The 18505-nt window shown below is 43.6% G+C and overlaps 1 protein-coding gene across 1 annotated transcript; it reads left to right on the forward strand.

Annotated features, from left to right (window-relative positions):
• The first annotated feature begins 4769 nt into the window (after positions 1-4769).
• nsun4 (NOP2/Sun RNA methyltransferase 4) lies at positions 4770-13439 on the forward strand. Its single transcript, XM_078218726.1, has 6 exons — positions 4770-4927; positions 5010-5416; positions 7166-7320; positions 8764-8924; positions 11621-11745; positions 13139-13439. The coding sequence occupies exons 1-6, from the start codon at positions 4826-4828 to the stop codon at positions 13413-13415; spliced, it is 1227 nt and encodes a 408-aa protein (XP_078074852.1). The 5' UTR covers positions 4770-4825; the 3' UTR covers positions 13416-13439.
• The last annotated feature ends 5066 nt before the right edge of the window (positions 13440-18505 follow it).

Below are 18505 nucleotides of genomic sequence, written 5' to 3' on the forward strand. Positions count from 1 at the left end.
TCTGTTCAAATTGATTTCTTCGTATCCTTCCCCACTTGTAATGCTGCCTCAGCTATAGTAAACACGTGGTTGATCTGGATCTCAACTCCATTTACCTGCTTCAGTCCTAGATCTTTTCTTTAACTTCAGGTGAGGTAAAAGTGGTTTGAGTTTGGCAATCTGTTAAACGAGGTGTGCAAATAGTTAAATTGATCAATCATAAGGAGTTGAATGACTATCAGTTGTCCTTAATGGTGGGGTGCTAAAAGATGTCCTTAATGGTGAGGGGCTGCAATGTGCTTTCCTGGTACAGACACTGCAACAGTTGTCATTCAGTGTTCCTGCTGTTTTGTTCTGTGGGAAATAATTTCTACCCAGAACATGAGAATTATGAGCAGGAGTAGGCCATTCAACCCCTTGAATCTACTCAACTGGGCAGCACAGTGGTTAGCACTGCTGCCTCACAGTGCCTGGGACTCTGGTTCGCTTCCAGCCTTGAGTGACCGTCTGTATGGAATTTGCATATTCTCCCTGTGTCTGGGTGCTCTGGTTTCCTCCCACAGTCCAAAGATGTGCTGGCAGGGTGGATTGGCCATGCTAAATTGCCCTTTAGTGTCCCAAGATGTATAGGGGGATTAGTGGGGTAAATGTGTGGGGTTAAGGGAATGGGGCAGGATGTGGGTCTGGGTAAGATACTCTGTCGGAGAGTTGGTGCAAACTCCATGGGCTGAATGGCCTCTTTCTGCACTGTAGGGATTCTATAGTTCTATGATTCTACCCTTCAATAAGAACATAGCTGATCTTTAATCTCAGCTCCATCTACCTGCACTATTCCCAGATCCTATGATTTCCCTTGCTATCCAAAGATCAGTTGATCTCCGAAAATGATCAATGACTGAATGTCCAGAGCACTGTACAGTTTTTAAAAAAAAATTCCAAAGATGCACTTTTTTTGAGTGAAGAAATTTCTTCCCACTCATTCATAAATGGCTAACACTTATGAGGTGCGACTCCTAGTTCAGTAGTGGGCAACCTGCAGCCTAGGGGCACATGCAGCCCATCTGGGTTCAGAGTGCGGCACACAAGACATTTTGTTGACCATATTCTGATTTCTGTCCATGTGGTTTTTTTTCCACTGGTACGACTATGACTAAAGTGACATGTAAAGCAAGGGCAAGTGAAACGAGGTGAATGCTGATTGTACACAACATTTGAGTGAGAGCCCTGGGCTCCCTCTGTGTCCAAGGGTAAATATTTCTTTTTTTTACCATTTGAAGCTGATAGTTCTATTAACATATAAAAGATTATGCATTTTCTATAACTTTAGAAATATTGGGCATGTATTAAATCTTCATGGTCAGTGAGCAAGCCTGATTTTAGTCTTGCGCCCACTAAGATGGAGGAGGGCCGCTCACTCGTGAGTCTAGGTTGCCCATCACTGCCCTGGTTCTCAACTCCTGCCAGGAGAAATGGCTGCCCTGCATATGTACCATCAAATCCTCAAGAATGTTGGGTGTCGAAATGAGATCACTTTTCATAGGTCTAATTAGTCATTGGTTCTGGGACAATGGATTTAAGAGATCAATGTAACAAGCCTTTATCACACTCCAAGACAAATGTAGATAAAATGGTTTGAATTTCTTGTTGGAGAAGGTCCCTACCTGTACTGCTATGGTGTGAATGTTACTTGCCATTTATCAATCGAAGCCTGAACATTGTTTAGGTCTTGCTGTATACAAAGACCAACTGCTTCACTATCTGAGAAGTTGAGAATGTTACTGAACACTGCAATCATCAGTGAACATCCCCACTTCAGACCTCACAATGGAGGGAAGGTAATTGATGAAGCTGAAGATAGTTGGGCCTAGGACACTTAGACTCCTGCAACAATGTCCTTTTGGCTGAGATGACTATTTCCCAGGATGTTGCTTGGGCTGGAGAGTTTTAGTTATGGAGAGAGATTGGATAGACTGGGGTTGTTTTCCTTGGAGCAGAGGAGATTAGGGAGGGTCATGATTGAGAAGTATAAAGTTGTAGGTGGCACAGAGTAGACAGGAAGAAACTTTTCCCCTTGGTGGAGGAACCCATGACTAGGGGCATAGATTTAAGATGAGGGACAGGAGGTTTAGAGGGGATGTCAGGAAAAACGTTTTCACCCAAAGGGTGGTGGGAGTTTGGAACTCATTGTCTGAAAGGATGATGGAAGCAGAGAACCTCATAACATTTAAGTACAGAAAGAAGTCTCACAACACCAGGTCGGATGAATGGACACCGCTCGACAATCACCAGGCAGGAATGTTCCCTTCCTGTCGGGGAACACTTCAGCAGTCAAGGGCATTCAACCTCCGATCTTCGGCTAAGCGTTCTCCAAGGCGGCCTTTAAGACACGACAATGCAGAATCGCCGAGCAGAAACTGGTAGCCAAGTTCCGCGCACACGAGAATGGCCTCAACCGGGATCTTGGGTTCATGTCACACTACCTGTAAACCCCCCCATGATTTGCCTGGGCTTGCAAAATCTTACTAACTGTCCTGGCTTGAGACAATTCACACCTCTAACCTGTGCTTAACCCTCTCTCCACCCGCATTGCCTGTACCTGTAAAGACTTGATTACCTGTTAAGACTCATATTCCAACCATTATCTTGCAATTGAGTCTGTCTATACATGCCCTGTTTGTGAACCCAACTCCACTCACCTGATGCAGTGCTCTGAAAGCTCGTGCTACCAAATAAACCTGTTGGACTTTAACCTGGTGTTGTGAGACTTCTTACTGTGCCCACCCCAGTCCAATGCTGGCATCTCCACATCAACATTTAAGTATTTAGATGTGCACTTGAGGTGCCAAGGCATACAAAGCTATGGGCCAAATGCTGGATAATGGGATTAAATAGGTGGTTTTTCTTTCACCAGCCGAAGAGCCCTTTGATGTGCTGTATACCTCTATGACTGGCCTCCAACAACTACCATCTTCCTTTGTGCTAGGAACTACTCTAACCAGTGAAGAGTTTTCCCTTAATTTCCACTGACTTTGATTTTGCTAAGGTTCTTTGATGCCACACTAGGTCAAATACTGCCTTGATCCCAAATGCACAACCTTAAACCGAGAGGACAAGATCAGCAGATGCATGGGAACACCACCATCTGGAGGTTCCCCTTCAAGTAATACACCATCCTGACTTGGAACTATTATTACCGTTCCTTCACTGTTGCTGTGATAAAATCCTGGAACCCCCTTTCTAACAGCGCTGCGGCTGTACCTACACCAGGAAGGTGGTACAGCTGGGAAGCAGACTGTGGAGGGCCACAAGCATATGGATCTGAATTTTAAAATGGAGGTGTTGGTTAACCTGGAGCTAATGTAGGCCAGTAAGCACAGGGACAATAGCATGGTGCCAGTTAGGATACAGGCAGTAGGGAGTTAGATGAGCTGAGATTTACAGAGAGGCACACCAGGGGAGCATTGGAGTAGTCAAGTCTGGAGGTAACAAAACCCGAAGATGAGGGTTTCAGCAGCAACAAGGTAGAAATGGGTAAAATTACAGAGGTATAAATAGGTAGGCTTTAGGATGGAGGATATGGTGTTCGAAGCTCACCTTGATTTTGAATAGTTTGTTTCTACATGAGGCATTAGTCTGGGAATGGAATGGAAGTGAGGTTGAAGATGCTGCCACCTTCTTGGGGCAGTGGTTAGTATTGCTGCCTCAGCGCCAGGGACCTGGGTTCGATTTCTGGCTTGGATCACTATCTGTGTGGACTTTGCACATTCTCCTCGTGTCTGCGTGGGTCTCCTCCGGGTGCTCCGGTTTCCTCCCACAATCCAAAAATGTGCGGATTAGGTTGCTTGGCTATGCTAAAATTGCCCCTTAGTGTCAGGGAGTTAGCAGGGTAAATAGGTTTAAAGTAAAAGTGGGGTAATGGGGTTAGGGCTGGGTGAGATTGTGATCGGTGCGGACTCGATGGGCCAAATGGCCTCTTTTTGCACACTAGGATTCTATGATGATTCTTTTGCAATGTTTAATTGGATTAAATTTCAGCTCATCCAGAACTGGTGATTGAAGAAGCAGCACAAAGGCGATATGGAAAGAGGGTTGGAAAGAGTTGCACTGCAGAGCTGGGTGCCATCAGTACACATGTCGAACCTGAACTGATTTCTCTCTTCAGAAATGGTGACTGTACAGTTCAGGCCTTTTTTTACATTTCTAACTACAGTTATTTCCTTAATCTAAGAATTTGGAATAAAGTCAACTATATCGAAAGCAAAAGAAGTAGGCTTGTGCTGGAAATCTGAAAGAAAAGCAGAAAATATTGGAAGCATTCAATAGGTCAGGCAGCAAGTGTGGAGAGAGAGGGACAAGAAACCACAAAGGGTCATGAATGAAGCCCAGTCTGTTACACAAACCAGCCTTCCATCCATTGACTCCATCTACACTCCCTGTTGGCTTGGAAAGGCAGCCAGTATATTCAAGGACTCCACGCACCCCGGACATACTCTCTTCTACCTTCTTCCATTGGGAAAAAGATACAAAAGTCTGAAGTCACTTCACAACTGACTCAAGAACAGCTTCTTCCCTGCTGCCATCAGACTTTTGAATAGACCTACCTTATATTAAGGTGATCTTTCTCTAACATGCTAGTTATGACTGTAAAACTACATTCTGCACCCTCTCCTTTCCTTCTCCCCTATGTACTCTATGAACAGTATGTTGCGTCTGGCTCAAGAAACAATACTTTTCACTGTGTCCCAATACATGTGACAATAATAAATCAAATCAAACTGAAAGGAGGCGGAACCTTTGTGTCGCGGCCTGAGTTTCTGGTGGGAGCGGTGAAGGGAGCGGACGGGGGATGGCGGCGCTGGGAGCAGCGGGTTGCCGGTTGAAGCTATTAACGGAGAGGTTGCGAGAATGGCGGAGGCTGGAACGGCGGAACATTTACAAGAAGAAATGGGTGAGTGAGGGGGTGAAATGTGCGCGGTAACGGGAGCCGGGCCCGCTGACCGCCCTCAGTAACCCTGCTTTCTCCTCCCCAGGCTTCCTCGCAGCCCCGGGTCCCCAGCACCCGGCTGGCTTTACACAACATGGACATGAGCTACAGCCTGCAGTTCGCCGAGCTCTGGCCCTCCATCCGCTTGGCTTTACTCTGCGAGCAGAAATACGCGGCTCTGCTCAACTCCTTCGGCGACGTGGCCAGGACGATCCGGGAGATGGAGCGGCGGCGGGCCAGAGACTTTGTGTACGAGGGCCGCGGGGAGAAGGCAGCTCCGGGGCCGGACTGGACACCACCCTCTCCAGTGGCAGCCGGGCAGGAGTCCCCCGGCCCTGAGCCCGCACCAGAATCACCATCCACCCGGCAGGTGAAGCACTCCGTCCCCATCAGCCCAAACCTCAAGTGTTTCACCTTTCCCAGGGGAGACATCACACGGTTTGAGCCCGCAAGGTACTTCATTGACTTGTGTATCTGCTGCGCCTCTGATGCTTGATCGTTGAACGGGACCATTCACAGTTTGCTTTTGGGTGGATTGCAGATTTCAGCTCTGTTATTGGACGGTGTCAGGTTTAAGCCAGCTACAGGGTGCGAAATGGGGAAAATCACCAGGACTTTTTTACAATCATAGAATCTCTACAGTGCAGAAAGGAAGCATTCGACGCATTGAGCCTGCACCGACAACAATCCCACCCAGCTCCTATGCCCATGCATTTACCCTAGCTATCTCCTCCCCACCCCCGACACATGGGTCAATTTAACTTGGCCAATGCACCTAATTCTCTCATATTTGGACTGTGGGAGGAAACCGGAGCAGCCGGAGGAAAACCACGCAGACACTGGGAGAACTTGCAAACTCCACACAGACAGTGACCTAAGCCGGGAATTGAACCCGAGTTTCTGGAGCTGTGAGGCAACAGTGCTATCCATTGTGGCACCATGCCGCCCATCTATCGGTGGTTGATTATAATGGGAAATTGATAAGTCGTTCCCACGTGAAGCATGTATTGGGTTGGGTTTGTTTTCATTTGTATCTCATGATACCTAGGAGGCAACATACCACTATCACTCTAATTCTACAATATTTTAAAATAAAAAACACACTTTCCATTGTTTAGCTACTGGACAAATTCAGACGCAGTTTTTCTGTATTGATTCTTCCTGTGTAATGTCATCCAATTCATTCTCTCCATTTCGTTCATTCTCTTTATATTGCAAAACCTCTTCTTGAGCAACACAGTTATCCAGTACACGTGGCACATCAGATACTTAGCAGAGTTTGGATATCCTGCATCTACATGCACCTGTAACTGAATTCCTAAGCCTGACATGAATAGTCCACCACCCCGCACAAGAAAAGACTAACATGAGTAATTTTTTTAAAAGTCCAAGAGATAAGACAACAAGCCACAATACAAGGGCAGGGCATCACAAGGGGCAACAAGGGTTGGACGTGAGCAAAACAAGAAGAAAAGGGGACATATCCTCTCTCTGTCCACCCCAGGGACCATGGCATTAATATATTCTTCTGTGTTACTCTGTTAATTAAAGCTAATTTTCTGTAGCCTGTCTGACTTTGCAGTTGCAGACCTTCCTTTTCTCCATGTCAAAACCCCTGTTCTGGTAAATGTCACTCTTCTTCAGTAAAAACTAACTTATGTCAGTAAATTACTCTGTCAACCTCAGATCAAATTTTATCATGTTTTAAAATGCTTTAATTGTTTTTAAAGTATTGATAATCAGGAGCAAAAATGGGATTAGGAAATGGTGGGCAGTACTGGGATATCTAGAAAACAGGTCAAAATGTTTTTTTTCACGGACTCTTGAGACTTCCTCGAAGGCTACCTTTTTGAATTTTGGGAGTGAAATTTTAATCTGATTCTGCGCTCACTTCTCCGATTAAAATGCAAGGGGCGACCTTTCTTGAATTTCGTGCCTTTGTCATTGTGCCTCTGTGGGCAATTTGTGAGGTTTCCAGGGAAAATTTGCCCGTCATCCCCGTGTGTTTGAACCCGGCTAGAAAGAGAAGGAAGATAAATACAGGAGAAAAAGTGATTCCGCTTCAAATTAGCCACTAGCTCCAAAAACGAGACATAGATATTTTCTGAAGTTATGGAAGTCTCGTCTCAGATGTTGGGAATTTTTGAGCTTCTACTTTTGTCATAATATATTCTGATGCATTATTTTTTTGCCCTATCTCAGACCAGACAGTTTAAGATTGTTGGAATATTATCTGATGGATGCTGCATCACTCCTCCCAGTACTCATCCTGGATGTTCAGCCGGGGCACACAGTCCTTGACCTCTGCGCAGCACCTGGTGGAAAGTCTCTGGCGCTGCTGCAGACGGAATGCTGTCGTAAGTGAGTGGGTTATTTTTAGTGGGATACTTAATTGCATGTTAAAATTGCAAAATCCTGATGACAGTATGACAAAATAGTGCACCATTTCTGAAAGAGAGAGAGGTCCGTGTGTTTCCCAAAGTAGGAAAAATCAATTCTTTCTAAAAACTGAATCTTGTCCAACTTTCATAGAGACCTGCAAGCAATGCTGCTATGGACAGCTCGAAGGCTTAAAAGTTGGAGATTAACTTCCAAATGTGAAGCAGTTAAAATCAGTTTTCACCAAACATAAGTTTAAATTAATGGGTTCAATTTGAATGTTCAATTCAATAGGTTTCTCTTTAGCTAAATAAATATTCAAAGTAGATCTTTTTCTAAAGGACTGTATTGTATTGGGAAAGAAGTTATTTATAGAATGTACCTGCAGTTACTTTCATTGTGTCTTATGATTTACAGCTGCTGGTTTTAGTGGGATCAGCTATAAAATATTACCTTGTAGCCCAGCATTGACCTGATTAAGAGGTTGCTCTGTCGCTTTGAGGGTAAAATGTATAAGGAGGTTGGGCTGGAGTTGGAACGTTGTCTATTGTAGCCAAGACTGATCAGATCAAAAATCTCCATTCTGTTAATTGTAAGGGTCTAGCATGAAATAGGTTTGGATCATTTTATCCTACTTTCAGTGGGTGAAAAACTGCTTCACAAAACTACTCATAATTTGATAATCTCACTCAGAAGGGGCATTAATGGGTTTTGTAAGAAATAGAAATGTCTGTAAGTGAGCTGCTCTTCTGAGGCTGGAGTTAACCCACGTTGTGGAGACAGAGTTCACACAGCTTTTCTCTACCATTCCTGTAATGTGCGAAGCCTGTTTGACGGCGGCACAGTAGTTAGCACTGTTGCCTCACAGCGCCAGGGACCCTGGTTCGATTCCCGGCTTGAGTCACTGTCTGTGCGGAGTCTGCGCGTTCTCCCTGTGTCTGCGTGGGTTTCCTCCGGGTGCTCCGGTTTCCTCCCACTGTCCGAAAGACGTGCTGGTTAGGTGCATTGGCCATGCTAAATCTCCCTCAGTGTACCCGAACAGGCAACAGCGTGTGGCGACTAGGGGAGTTTCACAGTAACTTCATTGCAGTGTTAACGTAAGCCTACTGTGACACTAATAAAGTAAATGTAAACACTATACTGGGAATGTGTTCCATTTAACATCCCTACCTTTCCTCATCTCAATGACAATTAAAAATGTACCAACCTTTTAACTATGTTTCGAATAGTACCTCACTAATTGTAAAATGCTTTGGTGCTTCATGAGGTAGTGAGAGGTGTTGTATAAAGGCAAGGCTTTTTAAAAAAAAAATGCATTGGGAGATAAGAAGTGGAGGAAATGTTAGTAACAGACAACACCAAATTGTTCAGTAATGCTGAGGAGTGAGAAATGTTGCCTTTGTTCTTTTCTGTTTGGACAGGACATCTCGCTGTCAATGATATATCCTCATCTCGACTAAACAGGTTGCGTAAAATTCTTCATAGTTATGTCCCAAAGAATGTGCGTACAGAGGACAGGCTGCGCATCACGTCATTCGATGGCAGACACTGGGGAAAGATAGAGAGGAACACCTTTGATCGGGTGGGTAAATTGTGCAACGAATGTTAGTGTGATTTTTGTACACAAATACACCTCATCCAGGATTAAGTTGTTTTAAAAGGCTTCTTAACTGAATTTCTGACTGTCTTTTTAAAATTTGGCAGTGGCGACCCTAAACAGCTGCCTATTTGACTTCCAAGAGGTTTAATTCCAGGTATATCTCTGGCTCAATTTTATTTTATTTGTGTGAGTTTTGCCAGCCTCCTTGACTATGCACTGCAAAAGGTGAGATTTATCATCTTTAACTGGGAGCAGTGCAGACTAAAAAAACAAGTACACATTTAAGTCACTCCACCTATTTAACCTGTTAACAAGTGTCCTCCACAGATGCTAGGGGCACGAGTACAGTGTAGCCATTCCTGCCCTCCCACCTGGAAGGTTTGGCAGTGAGTAGCTTGAAAAGGGGAGAAAAAAATGACCGTGTTGGAGAAAATAAACTTTTTCTATTCAGTGAAGCAGAGAGTGTACAAATTAGAGAATGTGTCATTGCAAAGTAAAAAAAAAAATGCCTGGAGAGGAAAATAAAACATTTGGATACCATGCAAGGGAGCAGTTAGATTGAAAGTATCAGCCAGTGTCAAAATATTCAGGTTCTCCCACAATACGCAGCATGGGTTTTCAAACCAAGGTTGCGGATCCCAGGGTGGTCCATGTAATCTGTTACTGTTTGGGCTTCTATTTTTTTTTTTTGCTAATTGACTTGCTAATATGTTATTTCTGTTGACGTGCGAATAAAAACATTACGCAGCGATAGTACTAACCAAGACTGTCCTTCAGAAGTCAGGATAGGGGATTTGGTACCGAGTAATTGCAGGGAACCCTCCCAGAAAGAAGTGTGGAGTAAATAATCATTGGAACATAGGAGGCTGAAGGAGATTTAATTCGGATGTATAAAATTCTGAGCGATCTAGCGTGGATAGCACGGACCAGTTTCCTTGATCAGACAGGTCACTAACCTGGGGCATAGACTTGAATTAACTGGGAGAAGGTTTAGGGAGGAGTTGAAAAATCTTTCACTCAGAGGATGGTGGGGGTCTGGAACCCACTGCCTGAAAAAGCTGTACAGGCAGAAGCATTGTCCACATTTAAAAAGCACTTAGATATCCATCTGAAGTCCCATACTACAAGGCTATGGACGAAGAGCTGGAAAGTGGTATTAGGCTTGATAACACAATCAGTCAATAGTTGCCTGTGTATATTCTATCATCTTGGTTGGCACCCCGTTGCAGAACAGAAGCAGAGGGGTGCTGTTGGAGCTGCTAGCTGTCAGTTGAAATGGGCAAATGGAGGCTCCGACTACCCTCTCAGGTGTACGCAAGATGTCCATTGCATTATTTTGAAGAGCTGGGGAAAGGAACACGCAGATTATCTGGTCATTATTGCATTGCTGTTTGTAGAAACTTGCTGTGTGCAAATTGGCTACCACTTTTTCTATGTTTGACCATACCATGTTTGATCATAACTTTGACCATAGGATGTAGGAGCAGAAATAGGCTACTTGGCCCAGAAAGTTCTGCCATTCAATGAGCTCATGACTGATTTGATATAATAATCCTTAACTCCACCCTCGTGCCTTATCCCATAAGCCTTGATTCCCTTACTGATTAAAAATCTGCTTCAGCCTTGAATATACTTAATGATCCAACCTCTGCAGCCCTCTGAGGAAAATAATTCCACTGATTCACTGCCCTCAGAGAAATTCCTCCTTATCTCTGTCTTCTACTGAGATTATGCCCTCTGGTCCCCACAAGGGGAAACAGCTTTCAGCATCTACCCTGTCAAGCTTCCTGAGAATCCTATACATCTCAATAAGGCCACCTCTCATTCCTCTAAACTTCAATGAGTACAGGTTCAACCTCTCTTCCTAAGAAAATTGCTCAATTCCCAGGATCAACCGAGTGAACCTTCGCTGGATTGCCTCCAATGCCAGTATACCTTTCCTTAGATAAGGGACCAAAATTGTCCACAGTAACTTTTGTGCCTTGTATAGTTTTAGCAAGACTTCCCTATTTTTATGCTCCATTCCCTTTGAAATAAAGGCCAACATTCTATTTGCCTTCCTACTGAAATGCATTATTTCACACTTTCCTGCATTATATTCCATCTGCCAAATTTTTTGCCCACTCATCCAGTTTATATCCCTCTGTAGACTCTTTGTGCCATCCTCACCACTTGCCTTCTCACCTATTTTCATGTCATCCACAAACTGGGCAATAGTACATTCACTCCCCTTCATCCAAGACTTAATATATATTGTAAATAATTGTGGCCCCAATCTACCTCAAAGAATTCTAATAAATTTGTCAGCTATAATTTCTTGTTCGCAGAGTGTTTTGCGATGTTTTGAGGTCATGAAATGCAAACTTTAATTGTATGCTGCCGAATGAAATGATAGAACTCAATTCTGTGTGAAAAAATCCTAAATCTTGGGGAGGTGCCAAGTTGATGCCATCAGGCAGTTAGTTCCAGTGGGCCACTTTCACTCGCCTCAAAGTGTCTGATTGCAGAGACTGGAGTGATGCCCTGGTCATATGTTGGACAGTGAAGGATTCGACTGGGGGGGGGGGGGAATGCACATGTTTATTTACGTCCTTCCACATTTGGGAAATTTTGGTCACTGACAACTTTTCTGAAAGGTCTTTCTGTAATAAAGTTGTTGATTTTGATTGTACCTGCAGGTGTTAGTTGATGTTCCTTGTACAACTGACAGGCATTCGGTACTTGAGGAGGACAACAATATCTTTAGTCGACTACGTCTCAAAGAGCGGCAAAGGCTTCCTTTATTACAAACCCAGCTATTGGTGTAAGTATTTCTATTATTTTGCTCTGCGCCCCCTACTCTCTTCACCACCTAATTGCCCAGTATCTCAATAGTCTGATTTTCTGGTGTATGCTATTATTTTAGCCATTGCAATTCTGAGATCCTGGGCAGATGAAATATGGACTCCGTGGCTGTGATGATCACACAATTCCCCCTGTCTATATTGATTACAAACCCAGAAGAGAAGAGAGAGACATTTTCCATGTAGTATTTGATACAAGTCCATTGTCCCTTTTTGCAAGCTGTGTACTCTATACCAACTATATATTCAAATGAGTGTTTGATATACAGGATCAACACAAATAATGCAAGACAAATCATTCAAGATCCAATGTGTCCTGTACTGAGTTTACTGGTCATTGCTGGCTCAACAGCAGAAGCAATGCAAGTAGATTCTGTATCTAGGGAGAGGAAAAAACATCACACAGAGTTTCTATTCCTGATTGTTATTCAGTAACTCCCAGTGGAAAGTGCCTGTGAGATGATCAAGTGACATTAGTTAATGGCATTGGCTAGAATGTTCGTTAATATTCACATCATCAAAACTGAAACCAAGGTCATGGTCCACCATGTGATTCTGATCCCTATCTCACTGCACGAGGCTGAAACATGGACAACGTAGAGGAGGCACCTCAAGGCACTGGAGTCATACCATCAACGCTGCTTGCAGAAGATCTTGCACAGTGAGTGTGAGGACACACCATTGGCACTGTTCTCCCACAACCAGTCAACCATTGAGATCATCCATTGCCAGTTTAGTTGGGTTGGTCATATCGTTCGAATATCAGGTACCAGGCTTCCCCAACTCAGAATCCCTTCTACCCATGGCTTCAAACGCCCGTTTTTGTGCCAATATCAATCCTGTCAATTAATGGGTTCCTTTTACCACTTAAGTATTTTGCAGGTTTTTTTCCCTGCGTTTTTGATTGTATTTGTACTTTTTCCTTCCAGCCCCACTTCTGTTCCTTGTTATATGCTGTTCATCTGTAGTATCTTCCAGTTGAGTAAGAATCCATACCTGAAAAGTCTTGTCCGTCCCTCCACAGTAACTATCTGACATGCTGATTATTTCCAGCATTTTCTGTTTTTTTTAATGCCTGTTTTCGTTCTTAAGCTACCTTTAATGCTCCAAGAGCATTCATTCAACTTGCTGCTTTGGGAATTATGGGCATATTTGCACTTGCTGCCGATCTTTGGCAGTGCAGATTTAAGAATCTACTCTGCTTATATAAAACTTTGCTTCATTACGATTTGATGATTGATTCACCATGCATTTTCTATGAAATCCTCAGGTTTTACCAAATTGTCTTTCTTCCAGTAGAGTTTGTCCTGTCTTTGAGTTGTTCGTTCATTTCTCTTTGGTTTTCTTCCCCAGTTCTGGCATTCTTGCCACAAAGCCTGGCGGATCAATTGTATATTCAACATGCAGCCTGTCCCAGTTACAAAATGAGTATGTGGTGGAGCGAGCAGTTGATGTGGCAAAGACAGAACATAATGTGGAGGTGTGTCTGGTGGACCTGACTGCTGTACAGACCCTTTACAGTGACACATTTAATTTCCATGGTCGTTGTAGAGTCGGGGAACTAGTCCTCCCACATCTCACTGCAAATTATGGGCCAATGTATTTTTGTAAACTGCAAAGAATAAACTAAAACTTATGCAACTTTTTAAAACTTAGACTAATGAATTAGCTTTATTTTCCTTCTGAGAGTCTGATTTTATACATTAGTTTTAAATCTTAGTGTTCTAGTGTGAAAAATGAACGAAAATTAAACAGTTACTTGGTGCCAACTGTACCACAGTTGAGTTGGATGTCAGAGACCCGACTGCCAAAGCAAATCTTCTTTGCCCAATTCAAGGACGGCACCTGAACAAGAGGAGGACAAAGGAAGTGCTTCAAAGACACACTGAAGGTTTACCTCAAGAAATGCAACATAGACACCAATGTTTGGAAGAACCTTGCTTCGAAGAAGCCTATCCGGGTGAACCTCTGATTGAAGGGACACAATTCTTCGAGAACACCCGAAAACAAGAGGAGGTCCGGAATACGAACCTGAGAAGGGAATACCAGTGATTTTGACTCCAAGGACCAATTCCGTCTCCCAGAAACATCTGCCAGGTTTGCGGTCGGCGATGTGGCTCTAGGATCAGGCTCATCAGCCATCCAAAGACCCAAAGAACCCATGACCGGTGACATGGAGTTTCTTAGGTGGACAATCCTACGCGTTAGTGAGTAATCAAGGAAGAGGAAAGGAGTGCAGTTGAATGTGCCCAAGACAAAACAAAACGTTTTGAACCCTGAATATTAAAATCCCTAACTGTGTGCACAGTTTACATCAATAATACAGGTTATCTAGGAATACGTTACAGAGTGTAATTTACTTGAGAGTTCAAATAACATTAACTTGCGTGTATAAATTTGAACCAGTAGGAGTTCTAAACAAGATGAGCTTAGGACAGTCTCAGTTCAATGGATGTGGACACAATAGGAGCAAGTGTTGATCATATGGCTCCTCAAGCTTGCTCCACTCTTTAATTAGATTGTAGATTATCTTTAATTTCCTTTCTTGCCTTATTTTCATATCTTGATTCCCTTAGAAGGTACACTATCACTCTCAGTCTTGCAATGTACTCAACAACTGAACATCCATAACCCTCTGCGATAATGGATTCCAATGCTTCACAGCCCAACGCGTGAAGAAATTTCTCTCCAACTTGTGAGCCAATGCAAGCTCCTCATTTAAAATTGGAGATGTTCAGAAACAGGAAAAGATTTCATTTTCTTTGCAGTGCATAATGTTGGCAGTGCATTATACAGGCAAATGCCTGCTATCCAGAGAGCTGCCATGTTGTGCTTATAAATTTTTAGTCCTAACATGTCACTTAGTTGCTTGGAATGCATGTTAACAGATACCTTCTGTGGCCATGGCGTATGATGCCTCTGAGAAATCCCAGGTGCTAACTGAGCATTCATTGAGAGCCACTAGGAATATCATTTAACAGCATTGGGCTCCTGAAGCAGAGGTATAGATGCCTTGACCTATCTGGAGGTGCCCTGCAATACTCTGTTGAGGTGTCCAGATTTGTGATGGTTTGCTGCTTCACGATCTGGCAATCCTGACAAGAACCACCAGAAATTATGCCCCTCTCAGAAGTTCAGAAATAGGGATGTTTGCTGATGATTGTGGTATTCAGTCCCATTTGCAGCTCCTTAGCTCATGAAGCAGTCCTTGGCCACAGGCAGCAAGACCTGGACAACTTTCAGGCTTGGACCAACAAGGGGCAAGTGACATTTTTGCCACACAAGTGCCAGGCAAAGACCATCACCAACAATCTCCCCATGATTTTCAATAGCTTTACTGTTGATGAGACCCTCATCATCAACATTCTGGGGTGTGGGAGGGCTCACCATTGACCAGAAACAACTGGAGCAGCCACATAAATACTCTGGCTGCAAGACCAGTAAGCTGGAAATTCTGTGGCGAATAACTCACCTCCAGAATACCAAAGCCTCTTCACCATCTGCAAGGTACAAGTTAGGAATGTGATGGGATACCCCCAGTTGCACGGATGAGTGCAGCTCCAACAATACTAAAGAAACTCGACACCATCCAAGCCAAAGCAGTCCGTTTGATTCACATCTATCTGCTACCCTAAATATTCACTCCCCCCAACCACTCACCGTGATAGCAATGCATACCATATCCAAGATGCACTGTAGCAACTTGCCGAGTCTCTTTCAACAGCACCCTCCAAACCACCTACAAGGACAAAGGTAACAGAAGCATTAGAGCACTACCACCTGCAGGTTTCTCACACAGCCACGCATCATCCTGATTTGGAACTATATTGCCCCAATCCTTCACTGTTGTACCTACCCTGTGTGTACCTGCACTGTGTGCGCAGCAGTAGTTCAAGAAGGCAGCTCACCATTACCTTTTCAATGGCAGTTAGGGATGAGCAATAGATGCCAGTTTTGTCAGCAATGCCCACATCCTATGAATGATTGAAAGAAAACCACACTGCACAATGCCGATTCTGGATCGGAGGACAGACATGGGATAAATTAATATCTTTAACAACAATGAATTATTTCGCCTGTGAATACACTGTTCATGAAAACAACTGTTAGATATTCCTGTTTCACTGCTAATTCAGTATAACGAAATGTGCGCACAAGACCTGAATATGCTTTTGTGATTGCATAGCCTTGCTCCTAAAACTGGGAGCATAAGGAACAAATTTTAGAATCCATCAGGGCAACGCACATATTTGAGAAAAATAGTTTCATTTTCTGTACAGTTTTGAAATGTTTGGTGGATTCCACTCGAACACTTTTGACTGGAGCTGATAATAGGACACTGGAACAAGTGCATATCAGACAGAAAAAGGAGTGGGGGGGGGGGGGGAACAGTCTTAGTCACATTCAAAAATAATTTAGGTAAAATATCCTAATCTGGAAGTCATTCCAATTTATTAATTTCATTTTGAGAAGGCCTGTTACTTTTAGCAAAGGGCTTCAGGTTCTACTGTTCAACTAGGCATGTTAAAGATTTATTTTTTACTTTTAGATGGGGTGAGCATTATCAATACCCTGTTTAGCAACTGATGCAATATATTACCAAATTGCAATCTCAAGAAATTTTAAAAATATGTCGAAATCTTTAAAAATAATGCAGCTCCACCACCACCTTTGGCCCTTGCGGCTAAAGGGATCAAAGGGAGAGAAAGTGGGAGTGGGATACTGAAAGTACGTGATCAGCCATGATCAAATTGAATGGTGGTATAGGTTCGAAGGGCTGAATGGCCTAGTCCTGCACCTATTTTCTATGTTTCACCCTGGAAGAAGTTACAGAAGTTCATGAGTGTTCTGTAATCGGAAACTCTACAGTGAACCCCTTTGATAAAATCCAGCAATGGCTCGGGGTCATCAAACTTCAGCACTTATAATTTGCACCTCGCTGGACTTGGACAAATGACATGCAGCTTTATAAGGGAATAAGAATACATTATTTCACATAACAGCTATGATTATAAAGCAGCTTTCAGGCAGTTTCAGGACAATCTGAAGAAGAATCTGGGTTGGGGAGGAATTGCATTAAATCTGACTTTTAATAACTACAGTCAGGAATCTCCGAAATTCCAATACTGAGAGGTATTGGTGATCACTTTGGCTTTAAAATAGACCTTGACTGACCTCTTAGTTCGTAAAAGGAGGGTTAATTTAGCTAATGAAAACAGGCACTTGGTAGGTGCTGTGCTAAATAAGAAATGCCTGTTTGCAAGTGTAGGTTTAGCATGCTGGAAATTCTGTGGCAAATAACTCACCTTGTAATTGAGGTCAAAACTTTGTGTGACTTCAAGAAGAAATTAGATCTAGCTCTTGGGTCTAAAGGGATCAAGGGATATGGGAGGAAGGGGGGATCAGCATATTGAATTCGATGATCAGCCATGATCAAGATGAATGGCAGAGCAGGCTCGAAGGGCTGAATGGCCTACTCCTGCTTCTATGTTTCTATGCTTTTGTTGAGCAGTCTGTGATTCAGCACTTGGCACTATGAGCTTTTCCCAGGAATGCACATCGAGACAAACATCAGCCACAGCTGGAGGATCATCAACTCGGTGAAAGACGCTCTTTGGTCTACCCAAAATATGTTGGTCTTCCAGAGCAAAGAGTTGTACTCTTGTGTTGCAGACTGGCACATTCCAAGGTCCAGGACTCCATGCTGAGGATGCACTAAAGCTTGGGGCAGTCACTGCAGAGGTGCAATGGGGAACGGTCATTGTCTAAGACCTTTCAACCTTAGTCCACCAAGGGGCTGGAAATTGTATAGACCACCTTGAGCTGTGACTCACATGTAATATTCCCCGTATACATTAAATGTATCACAATCGTATTAAAGCAGCTCAGAGTGCAACATGAGAATATACTACTTTTTTTATGTGGAAAATTTAAATATTGCGCTTTCTGTAATGACCGTTTTGGAATGTTTTGGAATGTTCTTTAAGCTATTTTATGAATGAAATGTATTTTTGGAAAAAGAACATGCATTTCTGGTTTAATTGATGATTATCTTGATAGAAATGTGCCTGCAGGAGCTAAAAGCAACATCTCCAGATTTAGCACTCAGGTACTGGTGCAACACTAAGGGAGTGACAGCGCTTACTCAAGATCTAGAGAGCGCGATTCGCGCCAATGAGTCTCCGAGTTCTGATCTTACTGGCCCCTGCTGGTAGAATGGTGTGAGACACACTGCAGGACTGCAAAAGTACATTTGAATACATTAGCATGTCACGAGAGAGCATTCTCTCTGGAATGTCCTCCCTCGCCCGATATTCAGCGGGTGCTGGCATAACCTCATGATGGCACCATTTACAAGAAGTCTACAGAAGCGTGAACCTGGCTCCTTCACCTCCAAAGGGAATTTTGGAGGTGAGTGCTCAGGCAGCCAGCACCCTTCATGATGTTCACTGCTCGGGGCAATGGAGAGGATTCGGGGGACACAGATAGGTTCAACTCGGGGTCGGGGGTCAAAGCCCCAGAATTGCCATTTCAGGGAGAGAGGTCGGGCGGAGTCACTTGCACATCTTACCTTCCCTTCATGTTGGGGGTGCTCCTTGCTCTAAAGGGGTTGTGAAGGATGGTATGCAAGCAGCACTTCCTGTGTCCTCCATCCTGGGTTCCTGTCCATATGATGCCTGGTGTTGGCAAAGGGCCAAGGTGGTGAGTGAGAGAAGGGGT

This window comes from Mustelus asterias, chromosome 8 (genome assembly GCF_964213995.1).
Source record: "Mustelus asterias chromosome 8, sMusAst1.hap1.1, whole genome shotgun sequence".
Classification (NCBI taxonomy): domain Eukaryota; kingdom Metazoa; phylum Chordata; class Chondrichthyes; order Carcharhiniformes; family Triakidae; genus Mustelus; species Mustelus asterias.